The sequence below is a fragment of the Coregonus lavaretus genome, assembly GCF_964263955.1.
Source record: "Coregonus lavaretus genome assembly, chromosome: 13".
NCBI lineage: Eukaryota > Metazoa > Chordata > Actinopteri > Salmoniformes > Salmonidae > Coregonus > Coregonus lavaretus.
The window spans coordinates 9985726-9997441 of record NC_140000.1 but is presented as its reverse complement, the minus strand read 5'-3'; the positions used below and the strand labels follow the sequence as shown (position 1 = coordinate 9997441).

Here is an 11716-nt window from a genome sequence, read left to right as displayed (position 1 = left end):
TTGGTAGTGCTTGGCGCTTGCAACGCCAGGGTTGTGGGTTCATTTCCCACGGGGGGCCAGTATGAAAATGTATGCACTCACTAACTGTAAGTTGCTTTGGATAAGAGCATCTGCTAAATGACTCAAATGTAAATGTAAATAGAATTCCATTATGTCTTATCTGTGTGTTGAAGGCACCTGAAGAGTTAAAGGTGCAATATGCAGAAATGCTCTGCCATTTCCCCGTTGCAAAAATTCTAACAGTTCGCCTAATCTCATTTTATTTGACAAAACAAGCAACGTATAGTGTAGATAATCATTGTACCATCTAAACCGCTATGAAATATATTTTCAATAACCAAAAATACACACTTTTACACTCAACATATGCTCCTGCTACTCTGTTCTTTATTTTACTCTTATCTTTTTATTTTTATATTTTTATTTTACCTTTATTTAACTAGGCAAGTCAGTTAAGAACAAATTCTTATTTACAATGACGGCCTACACCGGCCAAATCCGGACGACGCTGGGCCAATTGTGCGCCGCCCTATGGGACTCCCAATCACGGCCGGTTGTGATACAGCCTGGAATCGAACCAGGTGGTCTGTAGTGACGCCTCAAGCAATGAGATGCAGTGCCTTAGACCGCTGATGCCTAGTCACTTTACCCTGCCTTCATGTACATATCTACCTCAAATACCTTGTACCGCTGCACATTGATCTGGTACTAGTACTCCCTGTATATTGCTCCATTCTTGTGTATTTTATTCCTCTTGTGTTACTTTTTTCTTTTGATTATAATTTTTAAACTGCATCGTTGGCTAGGGCTCATAAGCAAGCATTTCACTGTAAAGTCTACACCAGTTGTATTCGCCGCATGTGACAAATAACATTTGATTTGATATTAGTTTTGGGTTCCAGTCTCTTCTACAGTGATTTGCTGTGGGGAACCTGAACCATCGCTAAACCGTTGCTGAATGGAGGGGTGACGTTCGTATCTGCCTCTCAGAACCAGTACCTCTGTCATTCAGTACCACTGCAATGAACCGTAATACACTCTTCCTGAAGGGGCTAACGGTGAGACTTTTATAGAAGATCATGAACGGTGCAGGAAAGTAGTGAATTCTAAGCAAACTACTGCTACTGTATTGTAAACTACCACTACTGTGTGGAATAATATTAATAGGAGGGTCGTTCCACCAATGGGTGCCTTTTGAGTGCTGTAAGTTGAAGAAAAAAAAACAGAAGAGAAAAAACACATTTGAACATTCTGTCATAATCCTTAAGAGTCGATTGACACACTTTTTTCTATGGGCTGCGTCTCAATCAATCACATCCGCCTAGGACGAATGGCCTTCCACATCTGAGGTGGAAAGTGTCAGAGCTACAGCGCTATTTGTCAAAACAGGACACATCCCGAAAATCGGTCTTCTCACAAACTTCTGTAGCGTCAGAATGGTTTGGCCTACATTCTCACGAACACGATGGGGGTCTCCGCTTTGCTCTATGACCCCCACAAGCCCCACGGGTCTCGTCTGAAGTCGGTACCGCCAATGTGCCAACTTCTGTCTGTAGTGTCCGAACTGTTTGGGCTACAAACTAATATGACTCCACTATAGAAAGGGGAGAGTCTTACGAACACGATGATGTTCTCTGTTTTTCTCCCCCACACGTGTCACGGGACTCGTCTGAAGGTAACCCAGTACCGGTTTCAAAAATGAATGGAAGTATGGAAGTAGTTTTGTGCTAACAAAAAAAGGGGTTAAATATGTGTTAAAAAATATATTATTGCTATTATGAACTGGTTATAAACGTAATTAGAACAGTAACATACCTGTTGTATATGGCCTCATATACCACGGCTTTCAGCCAATCAGCATTATATATATACACTACCGGTTTTTATTGAAATTCACACAGTTTTATGTCTTAATGTACTCTAAAATAAAAGGCATAGCACAAATAAACAATTGGAGACAAAAAATGAATCATGGAACAGCTGTAAGTTGTTCAACCGTTACTTGTTCCCTGAAAAAGGCATTTTTTTCCATTTTTTGGTAGCCTAAACTTCTTCTTTTTTTAACCTCTGGCAGTTTACCACTTAACTTTGTACCATTTCACGTTATTCACTGGACTTGAACTGCATAAATTTCAATAAAACTTGAAAAATTGGGGCGTTCTAAAACTTTTGACTGGTAGTGTATATATATTTCCTGCTCTTTCTTATATATCCTAGATATAGGACAGACACTTCAAAACTGCATTCCTTATGATACATTTTTTGACTGTTTATTTGCCATTTATGAATGTGTTATTGAATGTGTTTCTATGAGCTATAGTAGTAAAGGCCAAATATACCACGGCTAAGGGCTGTATTCAGGCACTCTGTGTTGCTTCTTGCATAAGAACAGCTCTTAGCCATGGGTGCATAAGAACAGCCCTTAGCCATTGTACATTGACCATATACCATACCCCCTCGGGCCTTATTGCTTAAATATAACACAGTTGAAAGAAACCCTCCTCTTCTCCTCTCCTAGTGTGCGGTCATCCAGCGGTGTCCCTGGAGAGTTACCAGAGGGTTCTGGGTGGGGATGTTGCTCCTAACGCAATCTTCCCCTGGTATGCTCAGTTCAGAGTCAAAGACAGAGTAATGAGTGGGCCGCAGTGATCAGAGACCCGTGGGTCATGACCTCTGAACTGACCAAGGAAGACATTAAGGTAACGGTCATACGATGCTGTATGGGCCCGAATTTATGCCTTTCCTACGCACTTCTTGTCACACCCTGATCTGTTTCACCTGTCTTGTTCTTGTCTCCACCTCCCTCCAGGTGTCGCCCATTTTCCCCATTATCCCCTGTGCATTTATTCATGTGTTTTCTGTTTGTCTGTTGCCAATTCGTCTTGTCTCGTCAAACCTACCAGCGTGTTTTTTCCCGTACTCCTGTTCTTTCTAGTCCCTGTTTTCTATTTCTTCCGGTTTTGACCATTCTGCCTGCCCTGACCCTGAGCCTGCCTGCCGTTCTGTAACTTTCTGACTCTGCCCTGGATTACTGACCTCTGCCTGCCCTGACCCTGAGCCTGCCTGCCATTCTTTACCTTACTGACACTGCCCTGGATTACGGACCTCTGCCTACCCTTGATCTGTCGTTTGCCTACCCCCTGTTTTGTAAATAAACATTTGTGATTCGAACTGTCTGCATCTGGGTCTTATCCTGAGTTCTGATACTTGTCAGTATTTGGTATTCAGACTTATTTAGTCGAGTAACATGCTCTGCAAGTGTGGCTACCCTGCGTGCTTTGCATACATTTCATTCAACCACTGAAAACTCTCCCACTTGCTTGCCAACATATTTTCTCGTGGAGTTTTCATTCAATGGGGTTTCCTGTACATTTATCTTAAGCCATCCCTTTAAATACGGTGCACCTTTAATTATCATTTTGTTTAGTATTCTATCAGAAAAAGGACATGTTTGACTTTCAGAAAAACATATTGGTCAAGCTCAGGTACTTACAACATTTTTGGGTGCATTTTCCAATTTGTTAGGCACATAATCCTGACAGGGTGGAACCTAACAGGGTGGAAATGTTGAGCCTAAGTTAGCCATAGCTCTGTGAGTAAGCAAGATTGAGCTAGCATAATGGTGAACACTTGAACTTGATTTTAACTTCCCTATCAAACATATTTTAACATTTAGATGATTACATTTTTTCTCTATAATTTAGCCAGGGTGGACATTTATGAGTGGGACATACAGACTTACAACATGAAACATGGACAAATAGATGCAACTGAGTGTTTATATTTATTTAGCTTTGCATCATTGTTTTCCCACCAAATAAATTATGACACTTCCTGAATGTGGTGTCATTGTAGGAAGGGGATGTTTTCTTAAATGGAGAATTCCAACAAACTAACAGTGTTGAAAGTGATATCAGGAACACACAGAACATCTTAAATAAAATAATAACAAATACAATGATCATGAGAAACTGTATTGATGAAAGACTTTAACTAGGACTATAAAATAATGAAGAAAGATTTTAAACATTTTATTATTTAATGGCTTATATTTCTTGTGGAAGTTGATAAATAACACCTGGGGACATGGCCAAAATGCCTACATCCACTGACAAAAAGTGTTTAAAATGCATAAAATTCACTTTCAGAATCCATATTTTGGTGTTTTTAAGGTAAAGGACACCTGACCTTATATTTAAAGCCTTTTAGAATCCACATTTTACAGTAAATAAGAAGTGATATTTCCTGGGGACAGAAAAGGCACCACATGATAGGAATGACCCTGCTACGTGTGGTCTGAGTTCCATAATGATTCATTATTGCACAACGTTAGCCTAATATGATCCACGAATGCTAGCAACCCTCAGGAACAATTTACAAGAACGTGACAGAAAAAAGAAAGGTAAACTGAATGGAATGGAATGGAATGATGCAAAGATACATGTATGGGTATTACTGACGGTGGCTCCAGATGGTGGCTAATATTTAACATGGAAAAAAGGAAAAGGAGTAAAGCCCGGGCATATACTCATAACATTGTAAAGGGCATTCATCAACTGGGCAGGTTCAACTCTACAGAAGCCTTGGGTCTCCAAATTTCATCCAAGCAAATTGAAGGCACACAATTAGAATTCTGAATAACAGCACAGCTATTTATATCCTATTTCACTGCGCAATACATGTCATGTTGATATGATTTTCAGTTCGCTTCCTTATGGCTGGACAAATCATCTAAAACAATTGCTTTGTGTATTTGCAATCCTCTTCTCCAAACGGATTACTCATTTACCTAGCTCTTATCAATAGATCTAATTAAGTTGTAAATTACAGTGCATGGAGAATGGTGTTATTTCTATGGGAAAAGTAGATGCTTTTTCCACTTGGAACTGGTAGGTTTGCTAGACCTTATTTATGGTTTCCTCACGCTTAAAGGTGGTGGAATTATTAGGGAATTAAGTCAAGATCAGAATATGGTGTATCTGTAGACACACCTCCGCCACACCTTCATTTATTTGAGCTCCACCTCAAACAAATTACAGATACTTTTGGCCAAATGAAGATAATGACATCGGCCTGATCAAACTCCAACAGCCAATCACATTCAACGATTCAGTGATGCTACTGTGTCTGCCAGCAGCAATTGCTAAATACACCCCTGGGAAGATTGGGTAAGAGAGAGATTGTAGCCATTGCTGATCAATGATGTTGCAAGAGCATGATATACCGACCACCAACCACTGGTTTTGAGGTTAATTTAATTCAGCGGATGTTAATTTAATTCAGTATTTAACTCTCTCTCTCTCTCTCTCTCTCTCTCTCTCTCTCTCTCTCTCTCTCTCTCTCTCTCTCTCACACTCCCTCTTTCTCTCCAGGGTTTGGTGTAGGAGTCGTGACAAAATGTCCATTATAAGCTGGGTGGTTTGAGCCCTGAATGCTAATTGGCTGACAGCTGTGGTATATCAGACCGTATACCACGGGTATGACAAAACATTTATTTTTACTGTTCTAATTACATTGGTAATCAGTTTATAATAGCAATAAGGCACCTCTGGGGTTTGTGAGAATTGGCCAATATACCACGGCTAAAGGCTATGTCCAGGCACTCCACGTTGCGTCGTGCGTAAGAACAGACCTTAGCCGTGGTATATTGGCAATATACCACACCCCCTCGGGCCTTATTGCTTAAATAAGCTCCAATATGTCCAGCTTCCTGTAGTGGATCAGGAAACATGCAGAGCTGCTGTTGCCCCGAATGATAGTGGACACAACTGGGACATGTTCTGTGCCGCATTACTTGGGGGGGCAAGTCTAAATGTACAGGGGACAATGGAGGGGTGTACGTCCTGAAGGAGGCTGAACATTTCTGGGCAGCAGGGATCATTAGCTGGGCAAAATGATGTGTACAACCAGGCCAATATGGGGTAAACACCCACATGGCTAACTACATATACTGGATCAAGAACACCATGAAGGAGAACTAGACTAATATGAGTTGTAGTGGCAATCAATGACGTCTGTTCTCTCAACATCTGTCTTTCTGTGTCATTAAACATCTTATAAAGTGGAACCTCTATTTATTTTGCACACTTCCAAATAAATCTCACAATATATTAATAATATTTCATTTATGATGGCAACACACTGTAGGCTTAGAAAAGAAAAGCTGGACACATTTCCGAGGCTCAGATGCAATGAATGAACTAAATACCAACGTTTCCACAGCTAAGCTGCCTTCATCAGGGTTTTATCTATCTAACATACTGTAGGCTGTCATATCCCATAACTAAACATGTGACCAGGGATGTAGTTTAAAAAAGGTAGATCATCTGAATACTATAGTGGATAGTGTTTAGTGTATAGTGTGATCTTCATGAAAAGGTCAACAGTGTAGCACCACTACAGTACATCCCTTCAGCGTGTGACCTGAACTGACATACCCAGGCATGGAGTTTGTCCCTATGTGTAAACAAAACAAACTTATCAAACAGACTTTACGGGAAGACCACTGAACATACAACACTTTCCTCCCATTCTCTCTCTCTCCTCCCCCCGGTAGATCCACATTCTGCCTGTTATAGGTTAACATTTTCGACATTAAAGTAAAAAAAGCTTTACCTTAGTCTTTTAACTCCACCACCACCACTACGCTTTCGCTCGGTCTCTTTCACCTCTCCCTCTCTCTCTTTCCCCCTTCTCTTTCGTCTATTTCAGCCAAGTCAAACAGGGCAGGTTTTAACATGACTTTTAGTCTTGTAGCTTAATACTTCACCATAGGACTCTATTGGGACACACAGACTGCAGGGAATTCAGGTCTAATACATGTGAGCAATAGCAACACAACAGTAAAACAATAACAACAGAAACATTTGTAGCCAGGACCTTCAACATGGACTGGACCCATCCGTTCATCTGGTGAGTTTGTTTGGTTACACTGTACTTGAACCCATTGGCTATAGGTAAGTGAACCTAAATAACAACTGCTTTCGTGAGTGTCTAAAGGCAGTTGTCATAAACAGACCAGCTGCCGTGAAGGTGTACTATTACATTGTGCCACGTAACTAGCACTTGTGAGAAAGAGCTCAAATAAAGTGTAACCTGTTTGTTAATATTACTCAGCACGCCAGTGGTTTTAATGTTTATTGAGCCTTCATCTTGAAGGATGATAAGAACATATGATTCCTACAGCATCATTAGATTATGTTTTCTTCTACTTCCTGGCCACAGATCAGAAAATAGCTCTCTTTCTGATCAGAGTCATCCTACAGACATGTTTCAAGGGGCTGTATTTACCTTGTTGTGACACACAACTCCTCCTATACCTCCCATCTCAGCCCTCTCTCCCTGTGTTGCTCTGCTCCAGGCTGCTTTGTGTCTCTGTGTGTGAGTGTTGGCGGTTGGCCCGGTCCCTGCCAGCCCTACATGGGGCGGTCCAGTCCCCCCAGTTCCCCCAGCCGTACCCTGCTGCCCTGTCACAACAGTGGGACCTCAGTGTACCTGAGGGCTACCAGCTCCAGCTCAGCTTCACTCAACTGGACATCGAGCCTTCCGCCAACTGTTACTACGACTCACTCACGGTCAGTGGACTTCAAAAGAACACTTCGATACCTTATTATAAAATGTATTAGGATGTATTCAATGTTTCTTACCGATATTGAAATATGTCCAAGAACCTTCTTCACTCCGTCATTCCAGGTTATATATGACAAGAAGGTCCTTGCAAAGTTCTGTGGTCAGGAGAATTCTGCTGATGGACATCACCCAGGCAACCAGCCACTCTTGTCTCCAGGCAATAGGCTCACCCTGGTCTTTCAGACAGACGACACGAACCCTGAGCCACACCAGCACCTTGGCTTCTCCGCCCACTATCAGGCCAAAGGTAGTGTAGCCCGTACCAACCCCACTAGAGGATCAGATACCCTGCTCACAACAGTACTACATATCCAAGCCAACTGTAGAACACTGTTAAACCACAAACATCAGGCAAGTCTCAGGGAAGGTGACATCACTGTGTGATGCTAAGCTACACCCCCCACCTCTCTCCTTCCCTCCACCTCTCTTCTCCATCCCTCTCTCCATCCCTATCCCAGACATAGATGAGTGTTCAGCTCCAGACCCTGAGGATGGTTCTGGTCCACTCTGCTCCCAGTTCTGCCACAACACCCTGGGCTCCTACATGTGCTCCTGTCGCCATGGCTACGAGCTCCGCCCTGACCAGCGCACTTGTGTCTGTGAGTACACCTACTCTCTATCTGTGTGTGTGTGTGTGTGTGTGTGTGTGTGTGTGTGTGTGTGTGTACTGTAGTCCTATACATCTTATGGACATCTCTCTCTCCCCATGGCCAGTGTCCTGTGGTGGGGGTATATATGATGAACCAGAGGGGACTCTGTCCAGCCCGGGGTACCCTGACCCGTCACCCCACGGCCTGGCCTGTCAGTACATCATCTCTGTGGAGCCTGGGTTCATCGTCACCCTCAACTTCACTGACAGCTTCCACATAGAGCACATAGGCACCCAGAATGTACCCAGCTGCCTCTACCACTGGCTACAGGTAACAATGTACACTGCATGAATTAAGTATTGAATGTGTGTGTTTGTTCATGTGTGTGTTCATGCATGTGTGTGTGTCAAGGTTTGTGTCTGTGTTCAGGACACTATGTTTACAGTGTTTGATCTCTCCTCTGCCTCACCCAGGTGTCCATCCCAGACAAGGAACCCCAGAAGCTGTGTGGAGGGAAGAGTCCTGGACTAATGCCCACTAACTCTCACACTGTCCAGCTAGACTACCACACTGACTGGGCTGGTCTGAGCCAGGGCTGGAGCCTCCACTACACTACTCAGAGTGAGAGAGGGAGGCATAGAGAGGGAGAACAGAGGTAGAGGGAGATAATGAAAGAGGACAGGGAGAAAGACAGAGCAAGGGAGAGTATGAAGGGAAGGCCAGATGCAAACTGGTGAAGGGCAAAAAAGGTGAGAAGGTAAAACCTCCCGGAAGTAAAGCAGAGAATACAGGTCAAAGTTGATATGTCCGTGTTGTTGTTCATAGGGGTGCAGTGTGCTTCACCCAGTTATGTCACCAATGGAAGAGTCACCCCAAACTTTCCCCAGTACTATTACAGAGACTACATCCAAGTCCGCTGTGACTCTGGCTACAAACTAATTATGGTGAGTTTAAACAATCCCTTTTTCACCCTGCCTCTTATCATTCTCTCTTTCCTCATACTTCCTTCTTTCTCTCTTTCTCTTGTTTATATTCAGTCTTTCTATTTTCTTCAAGGGCTCTTTTCCTGGAAATATCCCCTGTGAAGAGTGACTAAACTATCAGTGTATCGTCTCTCTCTCTCTCTCTCTCTCTCTCTCTCTCTCTCTCTCTCTCTCTCTCTCTCTCTCTCTCTCTCTCTCTCTCTCTCTCTCTCTCTCTATCTCTCTCTCTCTCAGGATGGCAGAGAGATCAAGAGCTATGCCTCCATGTGTCAAAATAATGGAAAGTGGCACCTCTCCCTCCCTGAGTGCCACAGTGAGTTACAAACATAGAAATACAACCTAATAGATTCCCATTTGAGTCAAGTTCCACATTAAACACAGATGTATTTTGGTTTCTCTCTCTCTCTCTCTCTCTCTCTATCTCTCTCTCCTGTGCAGTAATTGACTGTGGGGAACCTGAAGCATTGTTGAATGGAGGGGTAAAGTTCATATCTGGCTCTCAGAACCAGTACCTCTCCGTCATTCAGTACCACTGCAATGAACCTTCCTACTCACTCCTTGGAGGAGCAACTGGTGAGATGTTTAACTATCCTTCATCAGGCACACACATTTGCTCACTAAACAATAATATTTTTTTATTTAATTTGTGTTGACAACCACTCTTTCTTTCTTTCTGTCTGTCTGTCTGTCTGTCTGTCTGTCTGTCTGTCTGTCTGTCTGTCTGTCTGTCTGTCTGTCTGTCTGTCTGTCTGTCTGTCTGTCTGTCTGTCTGTCTGTCCTTCAGTGAGCTACACTTGTGCAGCAGATAGAAAGTGGAGAGACAACCTTGATACCCATGTCATTCCCTCATGTATCCCAGGTAACTCCTTAAGTACCATTTTCTTTACCATATCCCCCAAATACCATCCTGTATGTATTTGTGTGACCCTCATAACTACTTTACCCCCCATCCCCAGTCTGTGGCCAGCCCACGGTGCCCATCTCAGGCTTTCAGAGGATCATGGGGGGAGACAAAGCCCCAGACAAAACCATCCCCTGGCAGGTGATGCTCAGTGTGGACGGAAGAAGAGGAGGGGCCATTGTGATCGGGGACCGCTGGATCATGACTGCAGCTCATAACCTGGTGCAACAGGGCACACTTGTGCTAAAGGAGAAACTTCGGGTAGGTAGATTGTGACACGTACCCATCAATTCATTGGACACTGGAGAACAAAAGTATTTCCTGCTTATGTTTTTAAAGGTATAGTCCACTTAAATGTCTGGAGTAACAACAGGCAAAGAGAAGGCTTCAGTACTTTGGTAAAGCCACCACAATATTCGAATTATGTGTGTAGAAGTCCTTCAGTGATGTCAGATTTTAAGAAGTTGAAGATCTATTCTGAAGTTGAATTCTGTTTTTTTTTTTTCAAGGTTTTTGTGGGAGACAATGATGCAGAAAAACTAGCAAAGCTCACCCCTCTTGGTGTTGCCTCTCTCCACCCCCACCCTGAATACAAGAACCCAGATAATGCAAACTACAATCATGACATCGCCCTGATAAAACTCCAACAATCAATCACATTCCACGATGCCATTATGCCATTGTGTCTGCCACCAGAGGGCGCTATATACACCAGTGGACAGACTGGGTGAGAGCCAGACTTGTCCTGTTCTTTATTAAAAATGAGAAAGCTGAACATCAATATGAACATTTATATTATTAAAGACATCAACAAGAACACAAAGAGGAAGTCCATTTTGAAGGGATAGATAGACCCACATTTCATAATGTGTTATTTCTTGTCAATGCGCCAAGGGTGCAACCTACAATTTTCATGACTTATTTTTGAAATCCTTGAATTCCATTGCAAAATCTCAAGTAGCCTAAGTGCACAACCAGTCCTTAGCAGTCCATAGTTCATCAATGTTCCAAAAAGCTAATGAATGTAAGTAGTAGTTCTGAGTAACTCCTTGACCTCTTTCCTGACCTCTTTCCCTTTTCAGTATGGTGTCAGGCTTTGGCATCGATGAAAAAGACATCATTGCCAACGAGCTCAGGTATATACGCCTACCAGTAGTGGCTGAGGATAAGTGCCAAGACTCTGTCAACAAAGCAAAAGCAGCAACGCCAACAATGATCCCTGTTCTGACAGACAACATGTTCTGTGCCGGAGTACCTGAGGGGGGCAAGGACTCCTGTATGGGGGACAGTGGAGGGGCGTATGTCTTGAAGGATGTTAGTACTGAACGTTTTTGGGCTGCAGGTATTGTCAGTTGGGGTGTGGGTTGTGGTCAGAGTGGTAGATATGGAGTGTACACCCGTGTGGCTAAATACATTGGCTGGATCAACAAAACCATGGAGGACAATAAGTAAAATATATAGGTGAAGATAACGAGGGAAAGAGAACAGAAATACCGAAGTATTTTTAATCCAAGTCATGCTTTATGAATCCAAATAAAGCCCAAACGTTTAATCTCTGCTTTTCTCGTGTGTGTTTGTGTGTGAGCGTGCGTGCGTTCCTTTTTGCGTGTCTC

The 11716-nt window shown here is 43.0% G+C and overlaps 1 protein-coding gene across 1 annotated transcript; it reads left to right on the top strand.

Moving 5' to 3' along the window:
* Positions 1-6532: 6532 nt before the first annotated feature.
* On the top strand, positions 6533-11659 carry LOC311140559 (complement C1r-A subcomponent-like). The gene is made up of 13 exons (XM_084175675.1): positions 6533-6912; positions 7361-7574; positions 7693-7876; positions 8088-8228; positions 8344-8549; positions 8693-8840; positions 9045-9163; positions 9437-9515; positions 9641-9775; positions 9987-10061; positions 10159-10364; positions 10613-10830; positions 11186-11659. The coding sequence occupies exons 1-13, from the start codon at positions 6887-6889 to the stop codon at positions 11553-11555; spliced, it is 2121 nt and encodes a 706-aa protein (XP_084031801.1). The 5' UTR covers positions 6533-6886; the 3' UTR covers positions 11556-11659.
* The last annotated feature ends 57 nt before the right edge of the window (positions 11660-11716 follow it).